Source organism: Cryptomeria japonica, chromosome 3 (assembly GCF_030272615.1).
Source record: "Cryptomeria japonica chromosome 3, Sugi_1.0, whole genome shotgun sequence".
NCBI lineage: Eukaryota > Viridiplantae > Streptophyta > Pinopsida > Cupressales > Cupressaceae > Cryptomeria > Cryptomeria japonica.
Window position 1 is genome coordinate 165,102,186 of NC_081407.1, and position 23,830 is coordinate 165,126,015.

The 23,830-nt window shown below is 32.7% G+C and overlaps 2 protein-coding genes across 2 annotated transcripts; both read right to left on the reverse strand.

The window, feature by feature from the left end:
* Positions 1 to 5,367: 5,367 nt before the first annotated feature.
* LOC131043382 (pectinesterase inhibitor 9) lies at positions 5,368 to 6,331 on the reverse strand. The gene has a single exon (XM_057976573.2). It carries the CDS (start codon positions 6,019 to 6,021, stop codon positions 5,464 to 5,466), a length of 558 nt encoding a protein of 185 aa, XP_057832556.1. The 5' UTR covers positions 6,022 to 6,331; the 3' UTR covers positions 5,368 to 5,463.
* Positions 6,332 to 9,749: 3,418 nt separating this feature from the next.
* Positions 9,750 to 10,307, reverse strand: LOC131043359 (pectinesterase inhibitor 10-like). The gene has a single exon (XM_057976552.1). The coding sequence runs from the start codon at positions 10,305 to 10,307 to the stop codon at positions 9,750 to 9,752; it is 558 nt and encodes a 185-aa protein (XP_057832535.1).
* Positions 10,308 to 23,830: the final 13,523 nt, after the last annotated feature.

Sequence of the window (23,830 nt, forward strand, 5' to 3'; positions counted from 1 at the left end):
AGCTGGGATAAATTTTTCCTTATCGAGTATTTTACTAATAGGGCTAACCCTAGAATTATCAGTATTAGAATCATTTTATCATTCCCCTGGTTTGATTTAGGGTTACCAAGATTTATTTTTATGATAGGGCAATTCCTTCTAACATGCCCTTCTTTTTTGCAAAGAAAACAAGCATTCAAACCAGCAAGGATTTCAATGCCACAAATTAATGATTTCCAATTTCAATTTCTATAATCTTCGGGATATCAACACCGGGAGCCAGCGAGACAAGAATTCTCGCATCCATGTACAGAACAGTGGCATTCGTCTGCTCTATCCTCAACACTTTGACAATTTGAGAAATGAATTGTGGTGAAAATAAAAGTGTAGAAAAGAGGGAACGTTTTTAATTGTGACCTATCTTGGGTAGGAGAGGGCCAACGCTTCCTCGGTTATCAAATCAGGAGAAAATGCAATGTTCCTGAAGACAGCGTTGCCAATGGTCCAATATTTGTTTGTCTAAGACTTTCTATTGTATAGCATGATCTTTGAAAAATATCAGAAACAAACCTTTCCGAATCATATGAAAAGAGGAAAAATTAAAACCTAGTGTCCTATGCCATACATTGATAAACCATTTGAATCAAGAAATCTTCTTGCAGCAATGATACTGAAGACAGCGTTTGCCAATGGTCCAATATTGTTTGTCTAAGACTTTCTATTGTATACCACGATCTTTGAAAAATATCAGAAACAAACCTTTCTCAATCATATGAGAAAAAGTTAAAATGAAAACCTAGTTTCCTATGCCATAAATTGGTAAACCATTTGAATCAAGAAATCTTCTTGCAGGTATTTTTTCTCTATCAACAGTAGCCAGAAAGATTCATTACTTTCTAGTCTATTCTCTTCGTTATTAATGGATCACACCATCTCAAAATTAGGGCAAATGACTAGTTTCCTAGCAAAGGACTTACCTTGGTCTCCCATATTCGGCCCCTCCTTAGAAAGGACACTATTATTTATAGGCACAACTTTGGCATTCGATGGCACCTCCACCATATGCCCTAGCAGAACATCTCAAATTATTTCTCATCTTTGTTTGAATTAACTAACTTTGCCCTTTCCTTTTCGTAGAGGGGTTTGCCCTCAGCAATTTCACCCGCCTCCGTTACTTTAGGGTTACGATCAACCATTGGAGAGTAAATGCAGGGCCCCGGTAGTTACCCAGGTCCATGGGATTGGAATAAATCTTATGCAAGAAATGCAGAAGCAAAATAACATTGAAATAATTTGACCAAGAATAAACCCCTATTAACCTAGAGGATATTAATATGGTTACTGTATTACCAAGTAGGAGTAAACCTGTTTGCCCCATGTGCGGGGGCACCCAGAAGTTTCAATACCTGCAACTTGATGCCATTACTCGTAACAGTGCTCTTTGCTCCTAGTCGAAGTATATTTTGCAGTCACATATTCCTATTTGTAATTTGCATTCCTTCAATTTAAAAATAATAATTCCCACTTGATTATAAACTACCCGTTTTAAACAGATATTCGTTTTTGATAAAAATAAAATAAAATAGATATATATTTTTAGATGTGAAAATGAATCTCTTTAGAACTTTTTAAAACATATATCCATCTTGCTTTGCTTTTTACTATATCAAAGTGTACTTTTTACCCAAAACAATTCAAAAGGCAAATCAAGATTTACAATTTTGGATTTTTTATTTTTTATTTTTTATTTTTCTCTAGTCATTTTTTGTACCATCATGATTTTGCATTCACCCAAATTTGAATACTATATCATTCTTAAAATTTCTAATAAAAGTATACGTACTATTTTTTTTTTTTGGTTAACTCACTTTTTTTTATAGATTTTTCATCATTTACATAATATTTAACATTGTTAATTTTTTCACATAATTATTGTGTGTAATAATGTGAAAGAATTTCATGCATATATTCTTCAAACAATAAAAAGAAAGCAAATAGTTGTCACATCTATAATAAGTAACGTATTAATCAACATTTTTGCATAGTTTTTTTAGTAGGTAAAGTAATATATTACAAATACATGACCATATTAACAACAATACAAAAACTATGTTTGGCAATATGATTGACAAATTTTAAATTTTTGTTTAGATAAAATTAAAATTCGTTATAGATAACAATTTTTAGTTTCCAAAAATGTAATTTTTTAAGTTATGAACAAAAATTAAAATTTGTTATAGATAACAATTTTTAGTTTCCAAAAATGTAATTTTTTAAGTTATGAAACATATTTTTCTATTTATTAATTAATTTATAAGGAAAGTTGATTTTTTTTTTACTTAACTTGGACCATAATACAAATCTTTCCTCAAAAGTAAGTAGAAGAATACATTTACTTCAGCCAATTTATGTTCAGGCTAGTATGTTTTGACTCAAAAACATAAAGACTTTAAAAAAGTGATTTTTGAAAACTAACATAAAATCCTACATTAGTCCCACATGGTAGGTGAATTGGCTTGGGTTGTGGGTTTGCTCCCCATTGGTCTAGGGTTTATTCCCTCCATAAGAACAACAATTTTGAAATAGTATACAACTCATACATTTGTTCTCACATTCCACTTATTACACTACATAATATGATGCAATAATAGCTTGATTCTTTGACTAAAATTATTGAAATGTTAATGAAACTACATCAACTATTAAAAACAACCCCTCTTTGGATGTTTATAAATTAAAGAGAAATAAGAAAATGAAAAGGAAAGGATGCTTGGTACTTGAAATCGAATATTCTAGAAAGCTTAAGCTTCCCAAAATGTCATAAACTTTATGTTTAGATGATTTTAATAGTGTAGTTGATTGTTACAATCTACACTCTATTTCTAGTTTGCACCAATAAATACCATTGTTTTGAATCACTCAATACATGTCTTTCTTAACTTTTTTAAGTTTTCTTGATAATTTGATATTTGGAATTCTATTTTAGTTGAGAAATAAAAAAAGATGAGTTTTGAAAACATGTTGTGACTACACTTGATTACACAAACTTAACTCATCCATTTTCAAATAGCTACAAATCTTTTGAATACCCTTGCTAGTGCAACTTTGCAATGTGTAGACTTAGTTAAATCCATGTTAAGCTAGGGTCACCTTTTGTAAGTCTAAACACATGTTCAACATGAATAATTAGAGATAAAGATCTTAATATGAATTTCTTTGATAATTTTATAAATGATTATAAACATTTTTTTTGTTGAACCCACTTACATAAATATACATTGAGAGCCATTTGTTAATATAAACTCAAAATCCGTTATACTAGATATATTTGAGAACATTAAAACTAACTCTTAAAAGTTGTACTCCTAAGTCTCACTAAAAGAGAGTAATCTTAATTGTGCATTAAACATCATCATACATTTTACTTCAAATACAAATAATGATACTAATCATATCAAATGATAGCATTGGAAAGATGAATTTTCTTCTATAATAGTAAGATATGTATGCCTCAGCACAGCTAGATGCTCCCCAAAGAGTACTAACTGTGTCCGCAAGAAGTACAGAATAATCTCATATTACTCTAAGCCATCTATAAACTTATATACAGAATAAAAGAATCTATGTTTTTTCTTTCTTATAAGATTTGTTGAGAAGCTTCTATAAGTGGAGCAAGTACCCATTTCCATGTACAGTTGAACGCCAAGTAAATTATTGTGAGACGTAGACCACTTGTGAAGGCTTGGTGTCACATGTGGTTAACTTTAGCGTTAATGTACTGGAATGAAAGTGTAGTATTTGTTGTATATATAATCAAGGCAAGAAAGGACAACAATACTGTTTGCATGCCTGCTCAGAATTAAGATCAAGCTTATTCTATGATTACAGAAATAAAAGACACAGATAAACAACAGTGAGATTGCATTAAAAGGTTAATTTCAATAAATCAAAAAGATTCCCTTTCTATGTTTCAGTGCAAAGAGACAAAGGCAAAGACAAAAGAAATATAAATAATGGGATTGCAATAAGCTTATTCCAGGAATTCCTGAAGAATCTTTGAGCCATTCTCAGATATAAACCGACCATCAGCTTAGTCAATTCCACATAATGACAAAGTTCTAATAAATTATTTGTCCAGACTTCAGCAAAAATAATTTATTAAAGCGACTAGACAAAACATGGCTTCTGATATATTCTGTCAATGGCAGTCACAGTTCCAGTTACTTTGTGTATTCCACTTCTGAATATTTATATAAAATTAATACCAACATACATACAACTAAGTAGAAACAAACTAGGGTGGGCAGCCGGCAACAGGGAAAATAGAGAATTAAGTAGCTAAAAGAGAATCAGATCTCTGAGGCAAACAGAGCAGTAACATAAAGACTGAAAAAACAATAATAAAGTAATATGGTTAGTCATTTAACCTAAATTGTTAAGATATTCAACCATCATGAGTAAGAAATACAAAACAAAAGAATGTATTTAATTTCAAATTATTATTTCTCCTGAAGGAAAATAAGACAGATTTGTTAAAACTTCATTCTAGAAAAGAAGAGATTTTTTGTAGCTGTTCTAACAGAATTCAATTCTTATTTAATTATAAGTAATATGATTGATTAGTAGATAACTCAAATTATAAAGTTTTGGTTTTCATCCTTATACTTAGGATAAGGAAATCAAAAGTTATAGAATGGGACAAATTGAACAATACAAGGAACAAACAGTAAAAGGTCTGTAATACAACAGAAAACCAGCAACTTCCCACTTACAAGAGGAAAGGATAACAATTTAGAACAACTGCTCAAAGACAACATAACTAACATCTCAAGATCGTTTGAAACTGAAGATCTCCTCAGAACTCTCAAAGCAACCAATTAACCCACTCCCAAATACATTGAGGCAGCTATCCTCCCCAAGCGATCAACCCAGAACCAAAAGAATCCATAAAGAATATTCAACCAGAGAGAAGGAAATTTAACTTCAATATACTGATATACTCTGACTTATTGAACTCCTATAGTGAAGGGGTTAGCAGAGTTAATATGGGATTGTCTGAAAGACTAGACCTTTCACTACTCAAGTCTGTGGTTCACCCAAATTACTATCTTAATTATACCTCCTTAATTTATTAAGGAGTCTGTTAACCCATGAGAACAGAAATAGAAAATCCAGTACAAAACACTTAAAAAGACAGAACTTTTATGAATTCCTTCAACAATTAGATAGGGTGAATTTTTAAAACAAACAAAGGAAACGTATTTGTAAGCACCATATTATAGAAGAAAACACAATATGTTGATGTTCAGATTCGACCTCAGATTTTAAAGATTGATCATTTCCAACAGATATATCTCACAGAACAACAAAACAGAATACAATCATGTATCTCACAAAACAAAAAAACCAGTCTTTTATTATTATATAGAGATGTTATACAAAGAATCTCAAATAGCAAACTGTAAAACATAAAGTACCCATTACTCAAATATGTCCCTGCTCTCCAAGCTTGTTAACAACAGCTAGAGCATCACTAATTAACATGGTCAGATTATCTGTCTTAACCTTGACAGTGGAAACCATGGTTTCAGAAGCCTGGGTTTCTTGCAACCCAGTGACACAAGTTTCTTGATTAGTCTCTACAGCACTCAGCCATGTCTGCACATCTGACATATATTCCATCAAATTGGCACCAGACAATTGCCTTAATTCTGACTCTGAGTCATGAAGCCGATCCCTTGTATCTTCCAAGAGCTCCATGCAGTCTTCAAGGGCAGAAAGATTGGGATTTCTTTCTCTCAGGTCTACTATGAAATCACAAACTGGTTTTGCCTCTTCAATACACAAATTGACTGCAATAACAGAAAGTTGGGTTAAATCTGCCTCCAAAGCCCCCGGTGCTTTGGACAAAGATGAAATGCAGAAGTCTCTATATAAGGCATTACTACAAGCCTTAATGATAGTATCTGAAGGGTCAGCCCAGACTTCATTAATTGCAAAAAGCATGATTACCCACAACAGGCCATTTCTGAAGAACCCCATGCTTGGATAGAAGATTTTTGTTGCTTGTATTGAGCAGCAACTATATATAAAAGAGGGAATTGTTCCCCACCCTGTTTTTTTTTTCTGGTGAAAGATCACATGCCGCTAGATTTATACATAGGAAATGGTTTCGTCATATAAAGATTTGGGTATTTTAATCCTTGCTGTGCTAGCTGACTCTAGAGCCTCCGTTTTTCCCAAACTTCCATAGCACAACCCGCTTTCAGCTAATGTTAGCTTTTATGCATTTCTGTGATTTGTTATGGGATTTGTTTACAGTTTTATCAGCTCAGCTCCGACTTGTTTTTCGTGCATGTCAACATCTTCGGAAAAGACTCCCTTTAAATGACGAGGTTGAAGTAAATCATATTTGACGGTCTAGCTTTTTTATTATTTTGTCTACTAGACTCTACATTATTGCTTTTTGCAATAGTTAATATTTTTTAATTTGTGAAAATTGTATGTAATAATCATATTTAAAAATTATAGATGATGTGATCTTTTTCTGTCATAACTAATTTCAATGTATGCTTTAAAAATTAATAGTAGTTATTATATTAATTATATTATTATTATTTTTTTATTTTTAATTTTTAATTTTATTATTATATTATTCTAGAATCTATTATATTATCTTTGTTGTTTTTTGATCTGATTGTATAATACTTTTATGCAAAGAACTAACTATTGCAATTAGATAAGAACCAGAATTTTTGTTTTTATTTGCATAATCTTTTCAATGCTCCCATTGTAGAATGCCACATATAATTTGTCTCTTTAAATTCTAGTTAAACATAGAAATTATTTTGTACAATTTTTTCTAATCTATTTTAAATCATAGAAATTAATTTAGGTAAAAATTGATTATAGATCAATGACTTAAAATTAAATGATAATATTAGTATAGTTTAAGCTATTTTTTTATTATATTATGTATTTTTTTAAAATAAACAAACATTAAAAATATCATAAATGATAATTTTTTAGTTTCTTGAGTTCCGGAACATCCAGATAATAGATGAGAGTGTCATTGAAAACATTGATGTAAACAACACACAAATTATAATTAGAAATAGACAAACATGTAAATTACACAATATTAGTGACAAAAATTAAGTGATTCAAGTCTCAACAAAATCAATTAGATGCTCTTGATAAACAAGATTAATAGATATATAGAAATTATCTTGCCACTTACTTTAAAATATATAAAAATGTTATAAATAAAAAATCTTAGAATTTGATAATTAATAATTTCGAAAATCAGTTTATCATGAATCTGAATGCGACTTTCTTCTGACAGATATACATTACAGAACAATTACTCGAAATAACAAACAAATTGAGGTTCAGATTTCAAAGATCAATTTATCATTTATCTAAATGTGACTTATTTCCAAAGATATATGTCACTGAACAATTTTTTTTTTTTTTTCCTTTTTCCTTTTTCTACCTTGAAGGATTACATGCGGCTAGATTTATGTATAGGAAATGGTTTTGCCAGATAAAAGATTCATTCGGTTATTTTAATCCTCTCTGTGTTCCAAATTGGCGCAGAGCCTCCGTTTTTTTCAACTTCTCTCTTTCAACTAACGTTAGCTTTCATGCATTTCTGTGATTTGTTATGCATCATTTTCACAGTTTAACCAGCTCAGCTCCAACTTGTATTTCATGGGTGTCACTGTCTTCGTAAAAGACTCCATTTTAGTGGACAATTTTGAAGGCAGGGTTTGAATTTGATGGTCTACCTTGTCATGGTTTAGTCTGCATAACTCAAAAGTACAAAAAAATCAGTTGTATTTACATGTATATTTTTTACATAGAAATTATCTTTCACAAGTTTTTTTAATTATTTTAAAAGGATAAGACATATATATTATAAATTATAAAAATTTAAATGTTTTATATATATAGATAAAATAGATAATTTTAATATAATTTAAGATATTTTATATATTTTTTAAGGGAATTCAAAAAGATTGAAAATATGTAGATTAAGAATATCAATGATAAAAGTTAAGTTATTCAAGGATAAACTTCTAGTCTACTTTATTGTTTTTTAAATAGTGAATATTTTTTAATTTGTGAAATTGCATATAATAAATATATGAAAAATTATAATTGATGTGATATTTTTTGTCATAATTAATAAAATAGCATATATATATAGAAAGAAATCTATATAAAAAATTGGGAAAGATATACTATTCTAATGTATGCTTAAAAAAATATATTTGTTATTATTAATTTTTTTTTTTTTCAATTATTATCTTATTTTCTATTATTGATCACAACAAGAGCTTTTTATTTTTATTTATACAATCTTTCCATTTCTCCCAATGTAGAATAGGAGTCAAGTCAATTGTATTTACATATAATTTGTTATAAATTTAGTTGAAAATAGAAATTAATTTTACAAGTTTCTTTAATTATTTTAAAATGATAGAAATTAATCTATAAAAATATAAATTATATAATATCAATGACATAAAACTAAGTGATAATATTAGTATAAGTTAACATATTTTCTATTATTTTATGTATTTTTAAAAAATAAACAAACATAAACAATATGGGAATGTGATAATTTAAAAAAAAAACACATAATGAAATTAAGAAACAACAACAAGAAATAGACAAACATGTAAATTACAGAATACCAATGATAAAAAAATTATATTATTTGAGGATGGTCTAGAAAAAAGATAGTAAAAATTAAATTGCACAATATTAATGTCTTGACAAAATCAATAGTTGAATCATTTTCTTAGTATGCCAAGACAACTAATGCATGCAAATTACATATTTGTATGGTTGTTGAAAATAACTCACTACTAAAAGATGAGTATTCACTACTAAGTCTATTTTTTAATTTGTTTATTTATAGTCTAATATAAGGTTAAGTCGTTAATCAATACTTTTGATAAACAAGATTATTAGATAAATATAAGTTATCTTCCAACTTACTTAAAAATACGTGTGAAAGTGCTATAAATAGATATTCAAATGTATCAATTATATTCCAATTTATCTTAAATTTGATGATTAATAATTTCAAAATATATTAGATTCTATAATCGTATATGTAATATTTTAAATTTTTATTATATTATTTTTTAAAATAAAATATAAGATAGTTTTTAGATACGTTTTTTAACTTACTATTATATATTAATTTAAAAATTAAATTTTTAATTGTCATAAGAAATTTCATACATTTATTTAATCTCTTTAGATTCACTCAAATTACTATCCTAATTATTATTAATTTAAATTACTAGGAACCTAAAATCACACACACTAAGCAACATGTTAAACTTAAAGAATGTCAGTCAACTATGAGTGTTTAATATTTTTAAACCTCCAAGTCAAAGCTTAATGTGTGGTTTAAACAATCTGATAAATTACTAACAATAAAACATGCCCTTTTAATCTTACCCAAAAAAATAGTAAATACAAGATATAATGATAACATTGAATAGCCATCTAGGTATGAAGTTCAAAGATCAGTTTATTATCAATCTGAATGTAACTTATTTATAACAGATATATGTTCCACAACAACAAATCGAAATAACAAACAAACAGATTTGAATTCGGATTTCAAAGATCAGTTATCATTGATCCAAATATAACTTATTTAATATATGTAATGGCACTAACCAGAGAGACTTATGTTAAAAAGGTTTGATCCCTGAACAAACAGCAAAGCATTAAGTACCCAATATTCAAATATGTCCCTGGTCTGCAACATTGTTAACGACAAGTAGAGCATCATCAATCAACATTGCAAGATAATCTGTCTTAGCCTTAACTGCGGAAAGCAAGGAAACATGGGTTTCTTGCAACCCACTGACACAATTATCTTGATTAGTCTCTCCACCACTCAACCATGTCATCACATCTGCCATATATTCATTAAAATTGGCATCAGATAATCGCCTTAATTTTGACTCTGAGTCATGAAGTTCATCCCTTGTATCTTCCAAGAGCTCCACGCAGTCTTTAAGACCAGAAACATTGGGATTTCTTTCTCGGAGATCTACAATGAAATCATAAACTGGTTTCACCTCTTCAATGCACAAATGGACTGCAATAACAGAAAGATGGGCTAAATCTGCCTGCAAAGCCCCGGGAGCTTTGGACAAAGATGAAATGCAAAAGTCTCTATCTAAGGAATCATTACAGGCCTTGATGATGGTATCAGAAGTAGAAGTGGCAGCCCAGACTCCATTAATTGCAAAAAACATGATTGCCCACAACAGGCCACTTCTGAAGAACGCCATGCTTGGATACTGCAAATGAAGTGAAAAATGAATATAAATGAAGAAAATCAAAATCTGTGTTGATATAATAAAAGGGGACGATAAGGGACAACGTGCATTGATGAGGAGAGAGCGTGGGTAAACAAAGGGAGTTTGTGCAGTTATATAAGCATGGAATCCTTACCTAAGGGACAATCGTTATGACTTCATTAAATTAAGGAAAAAATGAATTAGAGGAGAAGAAAAATAGCTGAATGGTGTGGAGGAGAAGCATTGAGAGAGACTGGCTGGAAAAACATGAAGAGAAATGACAAAGAAATTCGTGTGAGTAAAAAGGTGGTGGAAAGATGGCCTCCAAAAGGGAGAAGGCGGAGAAAAACCGCATGAGAGAAGGGCAGAAAGTAGGAAATGAAGGAAAAAAAAAGGCAAAAATCATGGTACAATCTGCACGATGTATGGAAGAATATAGGGGAGAACATCAATAGCTGAGAGGGTCTATTACATGCTAATAGGTGAGAGGGTCTATTACATGCTATAGTGGTGTCTTATAAGCATCATGTCAATGCTTATGATAAAAAAATTATCTCTATATTTTTTTAAAATAATCAATTATGTGATCAGTGCAAGAGTAAATACAACTTAGTGCACAAATAAACATGACTTAGTGCATATCTATTAGTCTTATCACAATTTGAGATTATTTTGAACACATTTACAAAAATGCATGCTGATGTGGCATCATATTTGGCCATGTGGACTTGAAAATGATTTTTTAAATAGAAGACTTGATGAGTCAATTGCTGTACAAAATTGGGAATGATTTGAAATATCCACGTAGGGTTTTGCAAAGCACGAAGTTAGGGTACACATGAATAGGGTCCTCTCCCCTACCACAATTTGGGGGCTTTCATCACATTTAATTGATTACAAACAAGTTTTAAATGGAACTATGAGCTCCCCATACAATTTGTAGTGAAAGGAATATAAAGGCTTAGCTACATTAATATAGTGATTGATGCTTTAGAAAATGGTCTTGGTAGTTTACGAGACTATTTTTTGATTATTTGTAATTGTATATTTTAGGTTGTGAGCCCAAATAAAACCTCCATCTTAGTATTAGTGTGAATAGTCTGACTCTAGTCAACACTATGAGTTGTAAAATTGAGAGTCCCTAAATTTTATTAAGAAATACCATGAAAATCCCAAGTGTGTTCATTAATAAGGTGGCACAAAGTTTTAAATTTGATCTATAGTTGCATTGACCTCCTTATATTGTGTACTAGGAATATGACTTAATACAAACTTAAGATACCATTGCATAATAACACTAGGGAGAATGACATCAGTATGTAGTATTTAAATAACCTACTATTAAATATATCTTAGCGTAACAAGTTGATACCCTTGATAGTCTAACTCAAACTAATGGATTAGAGCTTTACCTAGCTATATGATGTTAATTGATCTCTTAAGTAGAATAATCTTGATAGGAAAACTATCATGGGAACTATGGAAAGGGTAATATGATTTGTTGGATGATGATATCTTGTGTAGAAATCATGACTAATGCAGTGATACATCTATGTTATAAGAACTATGACATTTTAGGCATGGATAATATTGAAAGCAAAACTAGAATTGCTTTGCAATTAGACTAGTCAAAGAGGTGGCAGTCCATTTATTTTGTAATTGACACTACAATACGATGCAATTCTCTTGGGTCTCATCACCAACCTTACATATTAACAACTTGGATAAATCCTAACAAAGATATCCAATCAATAACTAAGTAACATGACACTAATTCTCTTGTGGGTTGTGATTTCATGTTTAAGTGAATGAGTAGCAAAGTCTACCTATTAATGTTTTTGTAAAGGTAATTTACCATTTAGGCTTATTATATTTGTTAATCCAATTAGATGTTTGGGACATTTCATAGTTGTTGTCAAGTATGAATAATAAAGGTGTTAAAGTTTATTTTAAATATTGACAAGTGTGGATGGAAGTGTCATGGTATAGGTTTGCTAATTTGAGAAACAGTGAGTATGTATCCTCTAATAGATCCAATATGGAGAACTAGGTATGAATTTTCCCCATTTGGAAGTAGGTTCATAGGTAGTCTTGGTGAAGGAAGCCTCTATGACCATGAGATCATAGCGGAAGGGTATGGGGAGGATAACTCAAAATTTTAAAGTGGTTCTTTCCAGTTAGTTTGACCTTCCTTCTTTAGTAGGATTTAGATGAGGCTAAATAATTATTAGATGGTTAAGAAAGAGTTAAGAAAACCTTATAATTTGTATTTAATACATGATATCCTTCTGATTAGAAAGCTAAAGGAAGTGAATGTGTTGACTAATTTATAGTCAGTATTTTTTTAAGGGTACATGTTGAGTGGAGACCATCTTGAGTTGGTTCTATGAGATTGTTATGTGTTTGTGGAACTTAACCCCAAGATTATAATAGGAATATGTGTATAAACTCCTAAGTTAGTCTATTGTGCCATACTTATCAAATTGTTTAGTAATGTAAATATAATTTTTTATGTCTCCCACAAGCATGAACCGTCAGGATATTTATATAGTGACAAGAAGTCATTTAATCATGTCGATGATTGATGTCTAGTCTATTAGTTTAGTCAGTATTCATGTAGTACACAAAGGTGAAGTTGCCAACGACTATCTTAGATATGATACGGTAATATTTAGCATGTTGTTATTGGATTGTGTCAATGGTAGATGCCTAGAGCCATTTTTATGTCATTTTGATTAGTCAATGTTCACCTAATTCAAAGAGGTGAAGGATTGCTAGAGGATATCCATGATTTGATAGAGTAATGGTTGCACATGTAGTTACATTGCCATTAGGATAGTGGTAACTAGAGCTAATCATTGTATCGGGGGGGGGGGTCTACTAGTAGTTACCTATAGCATAAGGGTGATTGATACCAAGTGTTACCCAAGATTGTGAAGTAGATAGCTGATAGTATCACTAAGGTCATGAAGTGATATATGTCAGAAGCTACTTCTTTATGATTGGATAGACTAAAGTTAGAATGCACTAGGCTATCTTGGTTCACTAATTAATAAAATCCTTGAGATTGATGACTAACCTATAGTGTACTATGGGATGTACCAAATCCTCTTCACATTTGTTAGATGGTTTTGACCCTGTTGGGCTATGGATGAAGCTGTGTTGTAGTATGAGATGCACTAAATCCTCTTCCCAATTATCCACTAGTGTATAACACCACTTGGAAAAGAATGGGATGCATGGTGTAGTCCACAACATACTAACATTCATTTTCTATCTAGGATGCACTATGGATAGGAGATAATTCACCATTATGGATGAGCTAATCACTACCTCCTAATAATGCCTATATGATCTAGTCACTATTTCATTTGTGATGCCTATATGATTTAGGTGCTATTGTATTTGTGATGCCTATATGATCTAGTCACTCTTTTGTTTCCAATGCTTAAATATGATCTATTTGGTATTGTCTTTGTAATGTCTACATAATCTAGTCAATATTTTTTTTCCTTGCCTATATGATACAGTTACTATGCCTTTGTGATGCCTATATGAGCTAGTAGTCATCGTATTGGTGATGTCTGTATGAGCCAGTCACTATTTTCTTTGTGATTCTGGTACAAGTGACTCATTATGTATTAGTGATGTTTAATGGAGATACTCACAATGTATGTGATGTATAATAGATCTAGTCATCTTGTGTATATATGATGTGTATGAGCTACTCCCTTGTGTACATATGCAATGTATTCTTGAGATAGTCATTGGGTGTGTGATATATGATATGACCACTATATATATGCATGTGTGTATGTTTAGAAACTAATGATTGGTAAGTATGAAATCAACACTTGATGGCAATGGCAATGCTCTTATTGTAATAGAACTAAGTTAATAGATTCACTTAGTAGTCAATATTTAAAGAGAGATAAGAGATCTCATCAAGAGGAGAGAATGAACTCCCTCTAAGTGCAAAATAGGAAGCCTCTGACTTCCCATGAGATGATACGTAGGCAAGGCCATCATGAATGAACTCTCGAGGCTAGTTCTGGGTCTATTGATAAACCTATTTATGAGAGCTTAATGTTTTTAAATTAATCATAAAAGTGGTTTCTCAAGTTGACACAAATAGGGTTAAAAAAAGTTATGAAGTAAACACTTGTAAATTAGATGGAAAATATTTGGTTAATTAAGTTTTGATTACTTAAGCATAGAAAAGGGCTTAGACCCATTACAAGATTGCCATTAAGAAAATGGAATGAATCTCATTAGAAGTGAGATTAATTAAAAAATAAAAAATAGAAACTCTTTATATTAAAATAATAAAAAAATAATTGAAAGACACAACAAGGGACTAGCCTACTGATCATTATTACTAAGGTAGTCCAAATCCTCAAAAGAAACACACTTAGGGGCCAAATCCTTTGTATAATTGGTGACCTCGATGGGGAAATGATAGAATTGAATCAAATATAGAATTTTTTAATCTTGATACAAGACTCTACTCTGAGCCACAAGAAATGCTTCTCCCTTCATCCTTGTATTTTCCTTCTTCTCCTTTCAACATTCTAGTTTTTATTGCAAAACCTCAACTAGCTCTTTGATGTTGCTCATAAGGACCTCTTAGTTCTATTTTAGTTTAGCCTCTTGCTTGATAATTTTTAATTTCCCTTCCTATAACCATCTAACTCTCAAAATTTTTACTCATTTCTTTAGTTTTCTCCCAAGCCTTGTTATCAATTTCTTTATTTGGCCATTCTTGGGCTTCATCAAACACCACTTTTCTAAAATATAATTTTATATTTTTCTTGGTGGATGTGTGCCATCTGCCATTGTAGTGTCATAAAATTGCAACCCTAGCAAATTTTGACTCCATTAAGGTCCTCACGCACGCGAGTTTGAATCCTCTAGCCTGATCAAAGACCAGAGATTGCTGAACACTCAGAAATAGCTTCTTCCTTGGCCTCTACATCACCTTGTCCACACTCTACCCTAGAGAAAGGGGTAAGACAGGGGCATGGTGCCACTATCCCCCCTTGGACAGGGGCGTGGCACCCTTTTCCTCCCAGGACAAGGGCATGGTGCTCCTGTCCCTACCCTATTTTGGGGTAGGACCCTTCCTAGGGTTGCATTGTTGGTTGTGCATCGGGCGGGAAACTCCCTCGATGTCGGCCCATGATGAAAATCAAATCCAATATCATGTATTTAAGGGGCATTCATTCTCTCATTTGCAAAAAAAAGCTCAACGAGATCAAGCTTTCAAGATCATTCAAGCATTATTTTCTAGCATTGAGCACTATCAAGTCTCCCTTCAAAGCTAGCTGTTGCATTCAATTCAATGATTCAACCATTGAAGAGGAGGTTCATTACAACATTCAATTCTACACAAGCATTTCTATGAACATTTCTACTAAAACCTCCCTTGAGGTGATTCACAATTCAGTCTTTCATTTACAACTACTTGCAAGTACTTTCTTTCATTACTTGGTTAATTCCAAAACCGGGGTTTGACCCAAAGGTAGACGCCTAATGCCAACCCATTTTCCTCTCTTTTATGTGTTTAGGTTGCAGGTGCACAACTGTACTTTCAGATTCGAGCTTCATTTGCAGAGGCGAGGAAACCCTTTTTGTTTCACAATTTTTTTGAAGGACTGTGTACATTCCCACCACGGTCCAGACAACTTTTCCTCAAATTCGCAGGGCGACTTCATCTTAACATATTACTGCCAGATCCAAGTGCACAACTTCATCCCATACTTTGATCTCAATTGATAATCAATTCTTTGTCACTTTTGCACTACATAATTCAATCAATTCCTTTCACATTTCAAATAAGGAAGAGGGGATCAAATTATCATTTCTAATTCATTCAGAATTCAATCTACCATCTTCATGTGGAGAGATTGAATCTAATGAATTATCTTCTCCTCTTCCTAATGTAACATGGTGAAAAGTGTTTGAAGGGTAATCAATAATGAAACCCTCATCTCTCTTTGAGGGAAAGGGAAGTTTTCCTCTTGATCTATCATTCACCATTTCCCCACCATTACATTTTGGTGAACACGACATCTTGCATGCTTTCCTTTGAACAAAATTGCTTATTTTTCATTTAAAAGTTTCAAATTTCTACAAACTTAGTGGTTAAATCATTAAAAACCCTAGTTTTTAATTAAAATTGAACTTGTGATTTGTAAAAATTGCTTGTGGTTATCTTAGATTTGAAAATTGTTTTGTTTGTCAAATTCAATTTCCTCGTCTTGTTCAGTTTGCAAATAAAATTTATAAAATTAAGAGGTTATTTGTTAAAACCTCAATTTTCAAAAATCATCTTGAACTTGTTCAAAAATTGGATTTCAACTTAATTTTCAGATTTATGATTGTTCTCGGATTTGTCTTCAATCTCGCAATTCAAAATTTCAATTTCCCCCCTTTTCCCCAAAATTCAAATTTTAAAATTAAGTGGTTAGGTCATAAAACCCTAATTTTCAAATTTAATTGGATTTTGTGTGAGTTTCAAATCAATTTCATTTCAATTCAGATTTTTAAACATTTTCCAAGGTGTCCCTATCCATTAGGTTTGACCCTTTTCAAAATTGCAATTCAATTCCTGTTTTTCTTCAAAACCCTAATAGGGTCATATTTTCACATTTTCGCCTTTATTTCACCCATCTAGAAATCGTAAAATTTGCTAATTTTTTGAGGTTAGCTTTAAAATCATCATAATATCCATCTGTGAAAATTTCAAAAAAAGTTGGTCGAACCATTGCATTTCCGCCATGGTCCTTGACTTTTCACCCAAAATTTTGGGAGACTGTTATGATTGTATTTACTAGCCTAAATCTAGAAGATTGGTTGATTTTATCAATTTTTGATCCCTCTAGAATCATAAATACCTTCAAAATTCAACATTTCAATTTTCAAGAATTTTTTTAAAATTAAGAGGTTAATTATAGTTTGCCCTGTTTTTAAAAATTCTGATTTTAAAATTAGGTGCCATTCCCTTGGCCCTAATTTTAAAATTTCAATTTCAATTCATTTTTGGAAATTGTGTCATTCCCTTCCTCCAACAAAGTTCAAATTGTGTAATCATTATTTTCTTAAATTTTACATTACTCAATTTTGTAAGCTTTGTTCCACAACTCAAAATTCATTTTTTCTCTCTAGTGCATGAGTTTTACCACTATTAGTCCTACCTATCCTATCCTTGTTAGATGGAGCATTAGAGTTAAGGCTTCCCAAGGTTTAATTACTGAACAGATGGAGCCTAATTTGGGTGACTTTTTTAATGAGGATCATGCTTCCCATACTAATCATGTGCCTATTCACCCCATTGATGGATCCCATAATGAAGAAGAAGCTTTAACTAGGGTTTCTTTAGATTGAATTTCTACATTGGACAATAAATTTGATAACTTTCAACAATGGATGTTCCCAGAATACCCTAATAGTGAAGCTCTTCCATTAATTGAAGATCTTAAACACATGCTTCAAAGTGATAAGAATGGAATTGATATATTGCGTGGCATTACACATATTGTTGATTCTAATGTCATGCCTATCAAGAGTTGTGCCGAAACCCTAGGTTACTCACAACCTTCAACACAAGTCAATTCTTCTATTCCTTTGACTACTCCTATGACTAGTATTCCTACTTTCGCATCTAACATCATGGCTACTTCAACTTAAAATGACATTCCTACAACCATGGGTCATGGGGGCAATCCCTCTTCTTCATTTAATCCTCCATCGTTACCTATGTCTTCCATGAATATTCTTACTATTCCTCAACCAATCAATGTAACACAAGGGGGCAATTCCTTCAACAACTTTATTCCTCCTTTAAGTGTCCCTTTTCCTACCCAATCATCACCCATGCCTACTTATCATAATGTCCCACTACCTTATTCTTAGTCCATGCCTTCTTTCAATAAAATCACACCACCTTCTCAATCACCTATGTCTAACATCAATTCTTCTATCGAAGTGACAATTAACAATATTTCTCAAATCGTGTCTTCCTTACAACAACAAATTACTTCTATGAGTCAATCCAAGTTTAGTGTGCATGCCTTTGATGTTGTGAGCCCACTTTCTCTTGATATTGTTAAAGTCATGCCATCTAAACATTTGGAGATCCCTCAATTGGAACTCTATAATGGAAATGGTGATCCTCTTACGCATGTTAGAACATTTCAAACCTTGTGTACTAATTTTGCTTATGATCAAAGATTGCTTGCAAAACTGTTTACAAGAACACTAAGATATAAGGCTTTGAAATGGTATTGCTCTTTGCCTTCTTATTTAATCACTTCTTTTCAACAACTAGCAAATGCTTTCATTCAATAATTTCAAAACAACATTGGCCCTAAAATCACTTTGACTGATATAATGCATTGTAAACAAGGTGTTAAAGAAAAAGTGACTAATTTTATTGGTAGATATAAGCATTTGTGTGCTCAAATTTCTTTTCATGTACCCGATAATGATATTCAAAGAATTTTCATTTCTAATTTGCAAATAGATATCAGGGAAAAATTCTTTTGTCAAAGTTTACTTCCTTTTTGTAGTTGTACGCAAGAATCCACAATTATCAACTAGCTGTGAGTCAAATGGAGCAATCCACTCCTATGGCTCCAGGTGATAAGGGGGAGGGTGCTCAAAAATTGTTTGCGAAGTTCAAACCAACAAAAATCTTCATCAAGTTTAATGATCCAATCAACAACAACAATGTGAATTATACAATCGGTGTGCCTTCTATTTCAAAACATTTCCAAAGAGATAGATAGTTCACTCCTTTGAATGAATATTTACAGAGTATTGTGTCTCAGTTGTTGCATAGAAATGTTATCAAACTTCCTCCTATAAAAAAATTTGATCCTTCTAAACTTGCATCACCTTATTTTGATAACAATTCCTTTTGTCAATTTAATCGTCAACTTGGACATGATATTGAGAATTTTTTCGCATTGAAGAATAAGATTCAAGACTTGACTGATAATAATACTATATCTATGGCAGGTGTGAATGATAAAGGGAATAAATCAATAGCTCCTCCTAATCAAAATCTTAAGATTTTCACTGATCCCTTGCCTTCTCATACCTCTAATGTTATTGAGATTGTGCCTAATTCTCTCTCCTCTAAAGAATTCACTTCTATGGCTCCAAACTTGGTTAATATGGTAGAAACATAGGATATTCCTAAGGATACTTGTATTACATTCGACCTTAGTGAGAATATTAGAACAACCGATGGCCCTTTATACATAGTTGTGAAGGTTAAGGATATCCCTTTCTATGGTGCCCTTATTGATCCCTCTTGCATGGTTAATGTCATAATTGAGGAGTATCTTTTCACTTTACGATTGCATACACCACTATATGAGGCTTCTAATGTGGTTGTGAAGTTATTTTATGGCTTCTCTTGTCCTACCATTGGCTCTATCACCCTTCATATTGAAGTTCATGCTAAAACCATGGATGTTGACTTTGTTATCATACCATCTTCTAAGCAATTTCGTGTGAAGTTGGGCTATCCTTGGCTATCTTCCATGAATGCTATTGCTTCTCCAATTTATAAGTGTCTCAAGTTTCCTCATAATGGAGAAATCATAACCGTGAACCATATATTATTTTGTCCATTCTAAAGAAGACTCGGTGTTCCTATTGATTTCTTTTGGTCTAAATAATTTCAATCTCTTCCAAAAAGGAGCGATGCTCTTTTTAAATCTTATAAAAAATGGAAGAACGATATGATCTTATCCTTAAGTCAACCTAGATTCCCAACACTTGACATTCCTATTATTCTTCAAGATAAGGTTTTCCCCCTCATGGATAGAACTAATCTCCATCCTAAGGAAGATTGTCCACCTATACCTATGGATGTAACTTTACCTTCTCTTAAGGAGAACACCAATATTATTCCTAAGGTCAGACTTATACCTCCTCCTCATGATGGACCTGGTCTCCTTCCTACACCTAATATTCCTCCTTTCTATGGCGCAGTTCCACCTCCTTCCTCTTATCGAGAGAAGAGGCCTTCTTCTCCTATTGTTCAACCAAAAAGACCTCAACCTAAACCTTCAACTATAAAGGCGAGAAACATTTCTACTTTTTCAGATGTTCTTCCCCCTTCTTAGTCTTCCACTAAGACTCGACGGAATCATTATGCGAGAGAATGTCGACGAAGACACTGTGTTCGAGCTAGTGAACCTATCCCCCCAAATAATCAATCTCCTAAGACTCCAACAATTGACATGATTCCATTTTCTCCTAAACAAGATGTTCAACCTACATCTCCAAATCATAAGTTGCATAAAACATGTGATGGTTTTAATCCTATTTGTGTTCTTACTCCTCTTTCTCTAAACTTTGATGAAGAAATGGGTGAAAATGTTATTCATGATGGTAGTACAACTCCTAATGCTTTTGATAGTGAGTATGAATATATTGACATAGACAAGCATTTATCGGATAAGTTTTCACAAACCCTAATTCTAGCTCCTAGAATCAAACAAAGTGATTTACCACATGAGCATAGTCCTTGTTTGGATCTTGTGATAGCTTCATCTATTGTGCTCGATGTCACTCCTCTGGCATGTTTCTCGCCTTCCCAAAATAGTGATCAGTAAGATCGGGAGGCAGATGTCATGCTAGATTAGTAATATTAGCACTACAGATCTTTCTCTCTCTCCTTTCTTTCTCTTTTGTGACCTTTTTTTTTTCTATGTATCCCTATTCTTCTGTGGTTCCCTTAATGTCTACTTGGGGATGATCCAAAGCATTGAGATCTTTTCTTGGTCTCTTTCATGTTGACTCAAAAGACATCCTCTCTTCCCTTTCTTCTAAGGTAGTTTCCTTCTTTGGGGAATGAAAATTATTATATGCACATATATATGATATGCATGAATTATCATACAACATACTAACCCTGAGGAAAACAACACTACCTCGCGATTTGTGTTCATTATCCTTGGGTTTATTTCTTGATTGGGGGCTAAATCCTTGCGATAACATGCTCCCTTTCTTCTCTCTCTCTTGGGTGTATCCTACCTTAAAGCAATCTCTCCTGATAAGGCACGTGCGATCGCTTTAACGTGGGGGCATACACTCCGCTCATATTTTCCTTCTTGTGATACTTAGAATTACTTAGTGAACTTTGATTTTCTTTGTAATCTTTTGTATCCTTGCTTTCATGACTCATAGTGAAGGGAACTTTTCTACTTTCAGGCATCATTCTCCCCTTCTTGATCTTTCCTTTTACTCTGTCAATCAAAGTCGTAAGATCCTAAGTCCACTAGGGGCTTGGCGCATCTTGGCTCCTTGACGTAGTAAAATTCTTTCAATCTTGTTTCCTTGTACTTTACCGATAGTATTGGCGTACGCTTATGCTCCCGCTAAAGTGGGGGCTAAATGTAGTGTCATAAAATTGTGACCCTCATGATTTTCGACTGCATTAGGGTCCTCATGCACGTGAGTTCAAATACTCTAGCCTGATCGAAGACCGGAGATTGCTCAGCACTCAGAAACAACTTCTTCCTTGGCCTCTACATCAGCCCGTCCGCACTCTGCCTTGGAGAAAGGGGTAAGACAGGGGCATGGCACCACTGTCCCCCCTTGGACAAGGGTGTGGCACCCTTTTCCTCCTAGGACAGGGGTGTGGTGCCCCTGTCCTTATCCTATTTTGGGGCAGGACCCTTCCTAGGGTTTCATCATTGGTTTTGCATCGGGCGGAAAATTCCCCTAATGTTGGCCTATGACGAAAATCAAATCCACTATCATGTATTTAAGGGTCATTCGTCCTCTCATTTGCAAAAAAAAAGTTCAATAAGTAGGATGAGTGGGAAGTTTACATGAGATCAAGCTTTCAAGAGAATTCAAGCATTCTTTTCTAGCATTGAGCATTCTCAAGTATCCCTTCAAGGCTAGGTGTTGCATTCAAGTCAAGGATTCAACCATTGAAGAGGAGATTGATTACAACGTTCAATTCTACACAAGCATTTCTATCAACACTGCTACTACAACCTCCCTTGAGGTGATTCACAATTCAGTCTTTCATTTACAGCTACTTGCAAGTACTTTCTTTCATTACTTGGTTAATTCCAAAATTGGGGTTTGACCTAAAGGAAGACCCCCAATCCCAACCCATTTTCCTCTCTTTTTTGTGTGTAGGTTGTAGGTGCACAGCTGTACTTTCGGATTTGGGCTTCATTTGCAAAGACAGAAAAACCCTTTTCGTTCCATGGTTTTTTTGGAGGACTGTGTACATTCCTGCTACGGTCTAGGCAAATTTTCCTCAAATTCCCAAGATGACTTCGTCTTGACATATTACTTCCAGATCCAGGTGCACAACTTCATCCCATATTCCAATCTCAAGTTAGAATTAATTCTTTGTCAATTTTGCACTACATAATTCAATCAATTCCTTTCACATTTCAAATAAGGAAGAGGGGATCAACTTATCATTCCCAATTCATTCAGAAATCAATCTACCATCTTCGTGTGGAGAGATTGAATCTAATGAATCATCCTCTCCTCTTCCTAATGTAACATGGTGAAACGTGTTTGAAGGGTAATCAATAGTGAAACTCTCATCTCTCTTTGAGGGAAAGGGTAGTTTTCCTCTTGATATATGGGTATGTGCAAGATCACGGGGGGCCAAAAAGTGGCAATGGAAAAAAAATTCGTTTAAAACCTTTCCAAACATGCCAAAATAAGCTTTGACCTTTTGTTTGGGTCGGCCAAAATTTGAATTTGGTTTGGTAATACCAAACCAAATCGGATATCCGATTTGTGATGTCACTATTGTGATGTCATACTTTTCCAAATCGGACATCTAATTTCAAATTAGATATCCGTTTTTCTCAACATAAAAAATATAGTTTAGTAAAATGGACATAATGTTTGTGTTCTTATCGAAATTTTGATTTTTTATAGGCGTTGGAAAGGTAATTCAGAAACCTATCAAATGCATGAGGTAATTTGATGATATTATATAACAAAAATTAATTCTAATCATTTCAATTTAGTCCTTCAATTTTAAAACTTTAAATACTCACAAATTTTGCATACAAAGTCTCATTTTTTCCTATCACCTCCTTTATCCATCACTTGTCTATCTATACTTATATAATATATTTTATCTATCTCTTTCTTTTCTACTTATGTCACTTATTTTCTCATACCATCTAGATAAATAAATTCCCAAGTTACATGCATCTCTGCATATATCTCCATCTTTCTATTCCTATCTCTCTCTCTCTCCCACTCCATCATTGCCACTCCTTATTTCTATACTTCTCTCTAATAATCTCTCTTCTCTCTATTTATCTCCCTCCTCTACCATATCCTACCTATACTTATATATTACTTTTCTCTATCACCTCCTTTCTCTCCCTATATTGTCCCCTCTATCTCTATATCCCTATAGATCTATCTTCATGTATATTTATATCTCATTATCTCTAAATCTCACTTATTCACTCCATCTATCCCTCCATTGGTCTTACTCTCTC